Source organism: Myotis myotis, unplaced genomic scaffold (assembly GCF_014108235.1).
Source record: "Myotis myotis isolate mMyoMyo1 unplaced genomic scaffold, mMyoMyo1.p scaffold_m19_p_16, whole genome shotgun sequence".
In the NCBI taxonomy this organism is placed as follows: Eukaryota; Metazoa; Chordata; class Mammalia; order Chiroptera; family Vespertilionidae; genus Myotis; species Myotis myotis.
In genome coordinates this window covers 24,536,036-24,548,717 of record NW_023416320.1, presented here as the reverse complement: position 1 = coordinate 24,548,717, position 12,682 = coordinate 24,536,036, and the positions used below count along the sequence as shown (strand labels likewise).

General features: G+C 38.6%; 1 protein-coding gene across 6 annotated transcripts in view; it reads left to right on the top strand.

The window, feature by feature from the left end:
• Positions 1-12,682, top strand: part of ENPP2 (ectonucleotide pyrophosphatase/phosphodiesterase 2) — a 77,206-nt gene that overhangs the window by 22,662 nt on the left and 41,862 nt on the right. For all 6 annotated transcript variants that reach the window (XM_036338139.1, XM_036338138.1, XM_036338136.1 and 3 more), the window contains exons 9-11: positions 5,584-5,639; positions 11,540-11,605; positions 12,395-12,467. In XM_036338139.1, the coding sequence (XP_036194032.1) occupies positions 5,584-5,639; positions 11,540-11,605; positions 12,395-12,467 (195 nt within the window). The remainder of the gene's footprint in view (positions 1-5,583; positions 5,640-11,539; positions 11,606-12,394; positions 12,468-12,682) is intronic.

The following is a 12,682-nucleotide window of genomic DNA, read 5'->3' as shown; positions in this document are numbered from 1 at the left end:
TATCTGGGGGCTAAATACAGAATATGAAGTAAGAAAAAAAAATGGTATTGCTCTATGAGAAAAGGTCATGGTGAAAAAATATTCATATCGCATAATAAGTCAGCATACAAGGCTAAATGTGGACTTTTCATTAAAAAAATAAACATTGGGAGACTTCCTGTATGTCTGTAGAAGTGTTTCTTTATAGAAGGCCTGATTCTGCTGTCTTTATTCAGGCTGGGCTCCCAGAAGTCTATGATGACCTAGGTTGTGAACATTGTGAAATTTGTTTACGGGGTGGATTTCACACACAGTTTATGATAGAGAAACAGTGTATGTATAAATGAAATGATTGAAATTGGAACTCCATCAAGCTGTTGCTCGTTGGTCTGTTGCATTAATTTTGTCATGGAAGCAGACTTGCCTGGAACCACAAAGGATATAGAGATAAATAGTAATTTTATCAAATTGGATCGCTTTACACCAAATGTTGACATTAGGTTTCCTCTGGGTCGACATGACTCAGAAGATGAGTCCACACATTCATTAACTTCTGCAGAAACGGAGCAGAGGGATCGCTGTTAACCGGCCCAGTGAAGTGAAGCCTCTGTCTCGACTGTTTGCCTGTTTCCTTAATGATGCTCGAAGTTGACACATTTGACTAAGTTTAGTCCTCTCCTAATGCTGACCAAGATTTGTGGTGAAACTGATTTTGCTTCTATCTTCTTGAACAAGACTCCACCAAGAATTCCAAGGAACATAGTAGCTGTAATTTAAAAATATATTTTATTGAAATTTGGCCTATAGGAAAAACATGGGCAGAAACTATAAAAAACTACAGGATAAGAGTATAAGATACTATAAATAGTATAAGAAGAGTTACGCCTTAATAAATATTTCTTAAACATTTATATCCTCCTCAAAGAAGCTTGTACATTTCATAAAACACCAGTAAAAAAAATAATTGGTATAGAGAGAATATTTATAAAAATATAATTAAAATATTTATAAAAAATAAAAATCTTAGATAATTAAGTTAAGCTCAAATTATTTTTATGGAGTGATGAAACGAGGAAAGTCATTTGGCTAAATAATATAGAGGTCAGATTAAATGGTGAATAAGAATCACTCTTAACCTAGTTTAAAATCTAATAGATGGGATGAGGTGTTTGTACAATGTCTATTTGAAAATTTGAATAGAAACAAACTTAGGCTCCATTAGGCTCCCCAAAATAATTTCTATAATTTAATTTCATCTTTTTAAAAATCTTGATATAGCCACTTCAGCAAAAGTTGAGTCTGCTTTTAATTTGTCAATCTTTAGAATGCGCTGTTAGAAGTTGTCACTCACTCTATGATCCTACATTTCCCATACATATTTTAATGGAATTTCTTTTGTTTTAAGATTTATTTAGTTTTTTTCTCATTACAAATTCGTTACTCTTAATGGATTTTTTTTTAAGTGTGTTTGTTTCTTTGAAAAATCTCTCTGCTGTAATCCTGCAATTTCTCATACTGAGATATCTCAGTGGGCAATTCCCTGTTCAGTTTAAATCTGTACCTGAGCAAGATGGGGAAGGAATGAGAATCCAAGGGGCCCGCTACATGTGGGGCTCTGAGAAACAAGTCCACCACCCCACCAGATGTGCAGTCTTTTAAAGCCCTATTTTCTGGAGGAAGGCCTTTCTAAGAGGAGCGATACATTATCATCACTTCTCCAGTTGCTAGGCCCACTGTCGTTTTCTGCCAGGATTGTGATATAAGGAGCTGGTCCTGAGGCCGCACTCCACAGTTACTGTAATATAAAAATGCAGGAAAGATGGTGAGTTCAAGAAAGAGACAGCCTGAGAAGAATGACATTGGAATAGAGTGAACTTTGCAGTTAAAGGGATTGACTTTATGTCTCTTTCATTATCCTGCTAGTGGGAGGCTTTGCTTTCTTTTCAGGAAAATTTTATCTTTTCTTTATTCTGTTGTTTCTTTCCCATATACTGTTAGAAATCTGTATTTCTTTCTTTTGACTATATCTGCACATGCTTAGGATGGACTCTGCTCACCTGACCCCTTGCTATAGGCTCTAATTTATCTTTCAAATTGCAGTTGAACTATCTGCCCCCCAAGTAGCCCTTGCTAAGCTCCCCCATCCCCAGCTAAGCTCAGGGACCCTCCTTTGGGTTTTCCTATGATTTCTATCATAAATTTGACCATATCATTTTGAAATGATTCACATGTCTGCTTTAGGGCCTTGATTTCTTTATTTTATTATTCTCAGGACCTAACCCACAGCCTGACACATGTAGATGTCCCACTACTGCATTTTGGATAGAAATGTTCTGCACGCCCATTTGCCTGTACTTCCCTTCCTCTTCTTCATCACTCACCTTCTTTGACCCTAACCACCTGGAAAGAGCCACACTGGTCCATAGTCTCTTCTCCTGGACCATCCCACAGACTTCACATCCTTAGTTTGTTCTGACTCTAATCTCAATGATTGGTTTACTCCTGCTGGTACTGGACCCTCACCCTTCCTGCAGGTCTCCCAGAATTCAATGCATCCCACGTTCGTGCCTTTGAATGCAAAGGAGTCATTTCTCTGCAAAGAACTGCTTAGAACAACTACAACAGTGATTCATGTTTTTGAAAAATGTGTTTTGCTTATTTTCTTTTTCAAAACTCCTCGCCTTCTCCCTCAGCTGCATCCTTTACTTAATTTGAGAAAGTGTTCGATTTCACATTTAAATTCTTCTGTTTGCAGTGGGAAAGCTTCCCCCCCCCCTGCAATGATAACATATCAAGAGGGTACAATATTATTCCCACTTGTCTCTTTTTCAAACTCTAATATCTAGGACACAAATGTTGAAAACTGTCTCTTGATAAAGCAGGGAAATGGAAGAAATATTGGGATTAAAGGCAGGTGTATCTAAACCCAGTGTCTTCTCAGCTCATTTTTTTTTTTAAGCTGTGTTGTTTTACCAACCTCTGAGGAAATTTACATTGCATTTATATTCCGGGAAATCATAATCCCACTTCTCTGAATTAACAAGGAACTAGGAATTTGTCTCATTTCTCTCTTTTATGGCCCTATGGGCTCTACTTCACTTTTCTTCTTTTGGGCCAATGATTTAGTGCCTTTTTTTCTCTGTAATTACTAGATTTAACTTTAAATACATATGACCTGCAAAGGAACTTTTCTGGCTGCTTATGATATGCCATAACTTAAGCACTCTCCATGTTTTAGTCTGGTGCCATTGGCCAACTTTACAGGTCGGCTTCATTACTGCTGGCATTTGTTTGAGATTTTTAAATGTGTTTGTAAAATTTTAAGTATTTGCTCTTATTTGTTCTCTTTTTGCATTTTTCTAACCATGCTGCCAATTTCCTTTTAGAAAAATTCTCCCAAAAAGCAGGGAGAATATTTTGCTTCTTTTTTTTTTTTTTTTTTTTTGAGAAGAAATAAACATTTGAACTTGACATTGTCTTCATCATGAACATTTCTCTTTATACAATTGGTTACCTGTTTCCCCCAATTGCAAAGATGTTACTTGTCACTGTAAGAATTTGGGAAAGTTCAGAAAAGTACAAAGAACAAACGATCTTGGTTTTGCCATCGGGATACGTTTAGCACCCCCTCTTGTGTCTTCTCTCCCAGTGCTCTCTCCTTGCACCCCCGCGAAGCCCGCTTCTGGTGATCTTGTCCCTTGAGTGCTACTGGCTGAAAGTTATTTATAGGGCTTCCTGTTGCCAAGATAATGCCAACATCAGCATGTGTTCCACAATATCAACATTTGAAAGTGCAGGGTCATCATTTGACAACATTGCATTAAAAAAAAATCCATTAGAAAACCCCATATTGATCTTACATTTCATATCTGCCAAATATTGCCTAGTACAGCTTTCTTGAAAATAGCAAGCCACTCAGTTTTCGAGAAAGTTGTTTGGAAATGAATACTCTAAGCTGTGTCCCTGAAATTAAAGTAAGTATGCAAACAGATCACTTAATGTGAGAGACTGGTCTCTTCAGGATCTGGTGTGGTGTTGAGGACATGTGGGGTGCTCAGCACTTAGTTTGAGTGCATCTACTTGCTCACGGAGGTGCTGGAACATGAATGAATGAATGAAAGTCCAGGGCACCTGGGCATGCCAGAGTTTGTACATAAGGTGGAAATATACTGTGGACCAAACCCTGGAACACTGTTTGGAACGTTCTGAGATCCTTATCTCTCAGATCCATCCCCACGGGACCCTACCTCTGCCAGGCTGAGGACATCCGGGATCTGACAGGGTGCCTATGCTCTCTTGCCCCATCCCTTGCTTGCCAACTGCAACAGCTGCAATTTGGGGGGCTGAGGATTTTCATGCCCCCCACCCCCGCCCTGACCCCCTAAGGAGCTAGGAATCTGCAGCACTCTCCCAGGCCAGCCATCTCAAACCATGGCCTTTTGAAATCATGGCCGAGCTCCTCTCTGCCTTACATCTCCCAATTACCGCTTTGATCACAAAAACCAAAGGTTTTCTCTGGAGTCAGTAAGACACCCTCAAAGTCTGGATGCAATGAAACCAGAAAAGGGAGTGGCTGAGATTCCTAGGCCATTTTTTGCTTCGGCCTTATAACCAACAAGCCACTCTTCTCCTTCCTGTTTGCCTCCTAAAGTGAGTGGGTTTCTTCTCACAGACTGCTCTTCAATGGAACACATCCTAAACTGTTTTTAACGTTTCTGGAATAACTGTATTATATTTCTTTCCATTATTGCATAATGCCAAGACACTGTTTTAAGGTCTTTAAATGTATTAAGTCCTTACAGCTTAGAATAAGCCTATGTGCTAGGGAATATTACCTATATTTTAAAGGAAACTGAAGTTCAGGGAGCTTAAGTAACTTGCTGGAGGACTGCAGGCTGGTAAATGACAGGGACAAGGCTTAACATCCAGCCACCTAGCTACAGAGCTCAGGCTCTTAACGGCCCTATCTTCTGCCTGACAACCGCATGGGCTGGAAAGAATATTTTAAAAAACTTAATGAAATGCTTGGTTCGCCTAACTTATTCCAGGAACTTATTCCTAAAATTCCATTTCCTAATAGGCTAAGTAAAAGATACAAAGGAAAATCCAGAATAAAAAAAAATAACCTTTCTCTTTCTTTTCATTCACTTAGTTTAAAGCAAAACGAGACAAAGCTAGGTTTCGAGATCCTGACATCTGTGTGCCAAATTGGGATTCTCCTCTGTAGGCTTTCAATAGTAAAGGAAACATATGGTCCACTCCTGGGTCCTTTGATGATTAGAGTTCTGCCACATACGTGCGATGTTCAGAACAATGATCAGACAAGAAAGGTACAGAACAGACTTTTGAGATGAAATAAGAGTTTTTAAAAATGCCACTAGAATCAGGGCAGAGCTTTTGAAAGCTGTTGCAGTGAACAGATCAAATAACATTTATGGAAATAATGATTCTGATTTCCAGATGTGAAAAAAAATCATTGCAAATAATCTGAAATTTATGGTGTGGGTAAAGTATCAGATAGCTGATCTAATATGCTTTAAAACTTTTTTTTTCTTCCTTGACCAAAGCTCAAAACGTTATAAGACTCTTATTTTTCCTCATTAGCTATGGATCACAGCCACCAAGCAAGGGGTGAAAGCTGGGACATTCTTCTGGTCTGTGTAAGTTACCTTTATTTTGTCAATGTTTGTAAAATTACAGTGATGACTGTGTTTGTGAAACATTGATTCAATTTTATTTCATTTCAGTTAAATGGAAAAGTGCTTGAACTTACGAATATTTTCTGATTCAAAATAGCCTTCCAGTTATTTTTTCCAGAGATCATCTCTCTGTCTCCCCTTCCATCTCTTTCTCCCACCCTCTCTTCCTCTTCTATCTCTCTTTTATCCCATCTTTTCTTAATCAAATGTAAGGAAGATTTTCTCTTCCTCTTCTAGTCATTCCTTAAATTTCTCTGTCCCCTTTCATAGGTTTTTGATAACTTGCCACCCAGGGAATGTGTATTTGTCTTTGTTTATTGCCGTGGTTTTTATTATCATTTTCTATAAATACTAGAGTCCCGGTGCACGGATTCGTGCACCAGTGGGGTCCCTCAGCCTGGCCTGTGCCCTGTCACAATCTGGGACCCCTCAGAGGATATTGGAGAGAGCCAGTTTTGGCTCAGTCCCCACAGGCCAGGCCGAGGGACCCCACCGGTGCATGAATCCATGCATCGGGCCTCTAGTATGCATATAAGATCTTTGGTTAATCTCTTCCCACCCTCCCCCCTCCCCCCTTCCCTCTGAGATTCATCAGTCTGTTCCATGTTTCCATGCCAATGCATTGAGCTTCTTCCCCCTGGTGGTCAGTGTGCATCATAGCTACCGGTTGAATGGTTGAACGGTCACATAGGCTTTTATATATATAGATATTCTAACCTTCTATATTTATTTTGACTCACAACTTTAAAAATGTATTGTGGGCTCAGGCTGATATAGTGGTCTAGACAGTGGATATTCCAGACAGGAGGCAGGGAAAGCCTCTATTTTCACTCCATTTTCCTAGTGAACCCCAGGATTTCCCTAAGTAGGAAAATGGACCACTTACCCCCTCCCCCAGGTGATGGGGAGATTAGTAGTTAATGTTCATAAAGTAGAAGAAACTTACCTAATAAAAGTGCCAACATGTTGATTATTTTTAAGCTGTTGGTAAGAAAAGGAATCTGTTGACTTTCATGGGGATTTTGTTCCTCCTGAGATGTTCTTTCCATCTTTTTTTTTAAAAAAACCACCTAAAGCTGTTTCCATGTTTGCCCCATATTCCTTAACAAAAATTTGACTATTCTATAATAGTAGTGTGCTGACAGCAATCACAGGTTTAAATTAATCCAGAGTGGTACTGTCTATATTCTCCAAATTCAGGAATAAAAGTAGCTTTTTCAGATTTGAATGGTTAAGTTGTAATTGGGTTTGGTGATTTGAAGCGAAGACAGAGGACTCCTTTAAAAGTCTTTTTTCCCTTTTTTAAAAAGAGGTTTTCTGAGTTGTGAAATACACATGGGCACGTCAGACACTTTACGTAAATGGCATGTTGATCTACTAGCTTAATCCTACACATTACTTTTCTATGACCCTTGACTGTCATAGATACTTATAGAAGTGATTTTTTCTGTTGGACAACATATTTGCCTGGCAAAATGGAGAGGAGCCAACAATGTAATTAATACTTAGTCCCTGCCCTTACCCCCCCAAACTGCTGTAAAGCTTTATTGAAAAGGCCTAGTGTTCTGGTTTTGAATGGCCATTTTCTCCACCCATTTCCAACCACTTATAAGAAAGTGGCTTTTGAGTGCTCCAAAGATGTCTGTGGTTTTGTTTTGCTTCTCAGGCCATTCTTCTTGTATCTATATCTTAAAAATGATTTGGATTCATTTTTTGCTTTCTATTTAAAATATCTTCTTGTAACTTAAAAAAAATGATCATATTTCCAATTATTTAATGGAATATGTGTAAAGGCACTACACATAGTGCCTTTAGAAAAATTTTTAATTTAAAACCAGATTCAAGCCATAGACTTAGAAGGCCATCTTTTTAACATGATTCTGTGCTGCAACCTAGATAATTCTTGCCTTTTAAGTGATAGTATTTCATTTCAAAATCATCCTCAGCTGATGCTGTTACATTTTATAACAATGTCAATTCATGTCCAAGGCCAGTAATTTCCTTTATATATGAGTGTTTAGATTGATTCTAATCACAGCTCCGCCACTTAATAGATTGTTGACCTTGAACAAGTGATGTAATCTCTCACTAAACCCATGTCCTCATCTTTGAATGGGAATGGTAGTGCCTTCATCATAGGGTATTGTGAAAATAGAATGAGTTAACTTATTTAAGTGCTTAGTAGGATAGTTAGCACATAGAGAACAACCAATAAATGCTAATTTTCTTTTTTACATTATCTCTTTTAACATGACCAGAAAATGGCTATGTATGTCCTAAGGTAATTTGTTTTCCTTTATCACTAAATACCTTATCTAGTCCTTCATTTTGCATTCTTTTTTATTTCTGACCATGTCCAATGTACAAGGTCTTATGACAAATTCTGTATCAATCAGTGATGATCACAATGACAGCATGAACCCTATTTTCATTTCTGTGTGGACATACGTTCTTCCTTTGTCAGATATGTTTATGTTGACTCTGAATTGTATTTTAAACACTAATGGGTAAGGGCCATGTTATGTTGATCTGTGGTTATTTCATAAAGATAATCTAGAACTCCTAGGAAATTTAGACACCACTTTGTCCAATACCTCATTTTTTGAGATTGGAATACTAAGGCGTAGAGAGGTAAAATGTTGTGCTCAAGGTCATACTTAGAATGAATACTCAGGCCTCCAATGTTGTCATCTTATACTCTTAACACACACACACACTCAGTCCCGCTCAGGGAATCATAATGACCTGCTTATCTTTCCAAGCAGAGAATGGTAACTCCTCTGTTTTTTCTTGTTTTGTTTTGTTTTTTTGGGTTGTTTGTTTTTTTTGTTGTTGTTTTTTTTTTGGTAGGAGTATCTTTTATCTTTAATTTTATTCCCACAAATGCCTTGAACATAATAAGCTTTTAACAAATATTTTCTGAATGAGTATATCATCTCTTAGGACCTGTGAATCCAGTACATAATTGTAAAAGCTAACATTTTTCCAGACTCTTTCTATGTGCCAGGCACTATTCTAAATGCTTTATATATATTATGTCTTTTAATCCCTACAACAGTCTGGTAATATTACCATCATTTTATAGAGGCACAGAAGGGTTAGGTAACTTGCCAGTCTCATCACCATCACATGTGGAGTCAGGATTCAAACCCAGACATTCTGGCCTCTGAGTTGATGTTTTATTCCCTGCACCCTACTGTTCAAGCACCCTGTCCAATGAAAGCCTTAAACCAGTGGTTCTCAACCTTCTGGCCCTTTAAATACAGTTCCTCATGTTGTGACCCAACCATAAAATTATTTTTGTTGCTACTTCATAACTGTAATGTTGCTACTGTTTTGAATTGTAATGTAAATATCTGATATGCAGGATGGTCTTAGGCGACCCCTGTGAAAGGCTTGTTCGACCGCCAAGGGGTCTCGACCCACATGTTGAGAACCGCTGCGTAAGAGCATTCTGAACTGGACACAAATTCTAACAGCTTGTATTTTTCCACTAGCATCAAATGAGTTCATCAAAGTCCATTTTTATGACTTAACGCCGATTATATAATATAAAGCAGCTTGTATGTAGGTAGTGAAGTAAGATAAGATGAAAAGGCATTTGCTTTTTTTTTTTTTAATTAGGAAAGAATTCAAAATACGTAATTCTTTTGTTCTGGGGATTTCTAAGGCTGACAAATTAAATCTCTTATGTGATTAACCTGACTTTGCTATGCCTATTTCTAATTCAATTATAAGATATAATAAACGAGGTCACATTTATTCAATTGGAATTTGCTTGAATGAGGACTTATTTTATGGTAAACATGATTTTCTGAGTAGGATGGTTTACACCAGTGGTTCTCAACCTTCTGGCCCTTTAAATACAGTTCCTCATGTTGTGACCCAACCATAAAATTATTTTCGTTGCTACTTCATAACTGTAATATTGCTACTGTTATGAATCGTAATGTAAATATTTGATATGCAGGATGGTCTTAGGCGACCCCTGTGAAAGGGTCGTTCATTCCCCAAAGGGGTTGCGACCCACAGGTTGAGAACCGCTGGGTTAGACAGCGCGAGACCCCTGAGAAGTGAAAATCCCTAGTCTATCAGAGAAGGCTGGAGTGGGTGCGGGTGGGGATGGGGGAGGCTGCTTGTTTAGAGATCCCGCCAACTCCAGACTTCTACCATGGCTCTGAAAATTTGTCTTTCTCCATGCTCTCTCATGCTCACATCCACAAGGAGTAAATGTTTAAATGGCTCACCCAACATTCCAGGATACATTTTAAATAGTTTTTAAGAAAGGTTTTAGGTTCACAGCAAAATTGAGCAGTTGGTATAGAGATTTCCTATATACCCTCTGCCCCCACTCATGCATAGTCTTTCCCATTATCAACATCCTTCACCAGAGTGGTACATTTATCATGAGTGATGAGTCTGCATTGACACATCATTATCACCCAGAGACTGCAGTTTACACTATGGCTCACTCTTGGCCACAGTGATTTTTACTAACCACAGTTAAACTTGAGCTTTAATTTGAATTCATCATAAACATGCTCTAATGTCCAGTGTTGGATGTTGGAGCAGAAAAGCATACTGTGCTCCTTGCTAGGAAAGAATAAGCACATTTCCCTATGAATAAAGACATCACTCAGCTTGTGAGCACCTGAAGGAAACTTCCCCAAGGATGCATTGCTGTCATGTTAGCCAAGAGCTCTTTAGGCGAGTGCCAGATTTAGGGTAATTACATTTCAACAGAAGAATGAGACTTAAAACACAAAAGTCATTGTGGATGAAGATTATACCCTTTTTGTCAGGCTCGTAATTATATGTGCCCATTCCTGATAGATTTTTATAGAGCCCGAAGAGAATTTCAAGAATGCCTTTCTAAACCCCTTATTTGTGGAGGGGGAACGTAAAGATTCAGATTAAATCATGTTTCCAAAGGCATATATATGTGTGTGTGTGTGTGTGTGTGTGTGTGTGTGTGTGTGTGTGTGTTTAGAGATAGTACGATAACTAATTCTGATCATTAATAAAAATAAGGCTTCTTTTTATACCTATGAGGGGCTAGAAACTGTACATGCCCTTTGCCTATCTTGTCTTATTTCATCTTTACAGCCAGCTAGTGCAGGGTGTTTTGCTATTATCTTTATTTTACTGATAAGTAAACTGAGGCCAAAAGAGGTCAAAGAGGCTTAGAAGTCAAGAAAAGTCACACCACCTTCCAGAAGCAGATTGGACCTGGCCTGGTAGCTCAGTTGATTAGAGCTCATCCCGATATCCCAAGGTTGTGCTTTTGATCCCCTGTCAGTGCACATATAAGAATCAACCAATGAATGCTTAAATAAGTGGAACCACAAATTGGTGTTTCTCTCTCTCTCCAAAATCAATTTAAAAAAAGAAAAGGCAGCTTGAGGATGTAAATCCTGGTCCTTCTGCGGCCACAGCTAACAGCTTTACCCACTAAATGGCAAAGATTCTGAGCCCTGGGTCCTTTCTGCCTGCAGCCTAGTCTCTGATCAGCAAGGCAGGTTCCTCATTTGATTGTGAATCAGTTTCCAGTCTCCTTTGTGGTTGAGCAATGTAATATGTTGCAAGTGGAAATGGAAGTTCTAACACTAATTTGAATGAGGCTCTTTTACGACAACGAAGTGAAAACAGATGGTGGTAATTAGAGAGCACTTGGCCTGGGTGCAAGAGCAAGTGCTCAACAGGCTGGAGCTTGTTGACACGCAATCTCCCATCATGCTTTGCTTGTTATTACCCTACAAAACTCCCATTATGCTTTCTTGATAATACCCTACAAAACTCCCACGTGTTTTGGTTATTACCGTACAAAACTCCCATCATGCTTTGCTTGTTTTACTCTCCAGGGTCATCCCTCACGAGCGGAGAATATTAACCATACTGCAGTGGCTCACCCTGCCAGACAACGAAAGGTATCTGTTTCCCTCTTACTGATTTTTCTTTCCCTTTCCTCCGTATATTTTAATCTTAGGTTAGAATTGGGTAAAAACAAAACAAAACAAAACAAAACAAAACAGGCTGTGGAATAGAAGCACAACCAAGGTTTGGTATTATTAAGTTTTGTGGTTCTTAGCCTTAAGCCTTACTTCCCTAAGAAGATACAATAGACTAGGTTATTGGGGAGCATTTAATTACATGGATTACTACATCTATTAATCCTGGCCTCTACCACATATTTTAAGGGAGTTCCTGGCTTGGATAAATGAACCAACTGCATTCCAAGGATTGGGGAAGCAGTAAGACTGACTTTTCCCTTTAATGGAGCTGCTGATTGCGTGGCCCCTGCGAATTGTCACTGGGCTATATTATCTTGAGGATCAAAGACCTGAGTGTGTGTTCAGATTTTTCTCTGTGACTTTTTTTCTCTTTGTGAATTTTGATCCCTGGGGGCGGCACCAGGCAGTTACTGCCTTCAGGAATCAAAGGGATGGTGATGTTTTATTATGTTCCTCTTTCATTATGGTGGTGGTGGTGGTGGTGGTGGTGGTGTGTATTGGAGGTGTTGCGAGTGGTGGATGTGGAAGCAATAGAAAGCAAAACAAAACAAAAAACAAGAATGTGATGTTTTCCATGGTAAGATTAATAGTTGTTGGGAGATTAACCTGATATGAGAGGATTTAAAAAAAAATGTGTAAGGATGTTGGATATTCTTTGTTATATGTGGTTTGGGGGAGATTCTGAACCTTCCTATTTTCCTCTAGGCCTTCAGTCTATGCCTTCTATTCAGAGCAACCTGATTTATCTGGACACAAATATGGCCCTTTTGGCCCTGAGGTTAGTAGCTTACCATCTGCCTTCAGGGAACCTGTGTCCCTGGGCTACCTGATCTATGACCTTATTTCATGATTTGTACAAAGTCTCTCAGGGTGTATGTATCTGAAAGGCTTATACATAGTCAAAGAATTACAAGACTAAAATAGTTTTAAGAAATCTTCAACATACTTGTTTCTCTTGCAGTGATTTTATTTCAGATTGATTTGATATTCAAA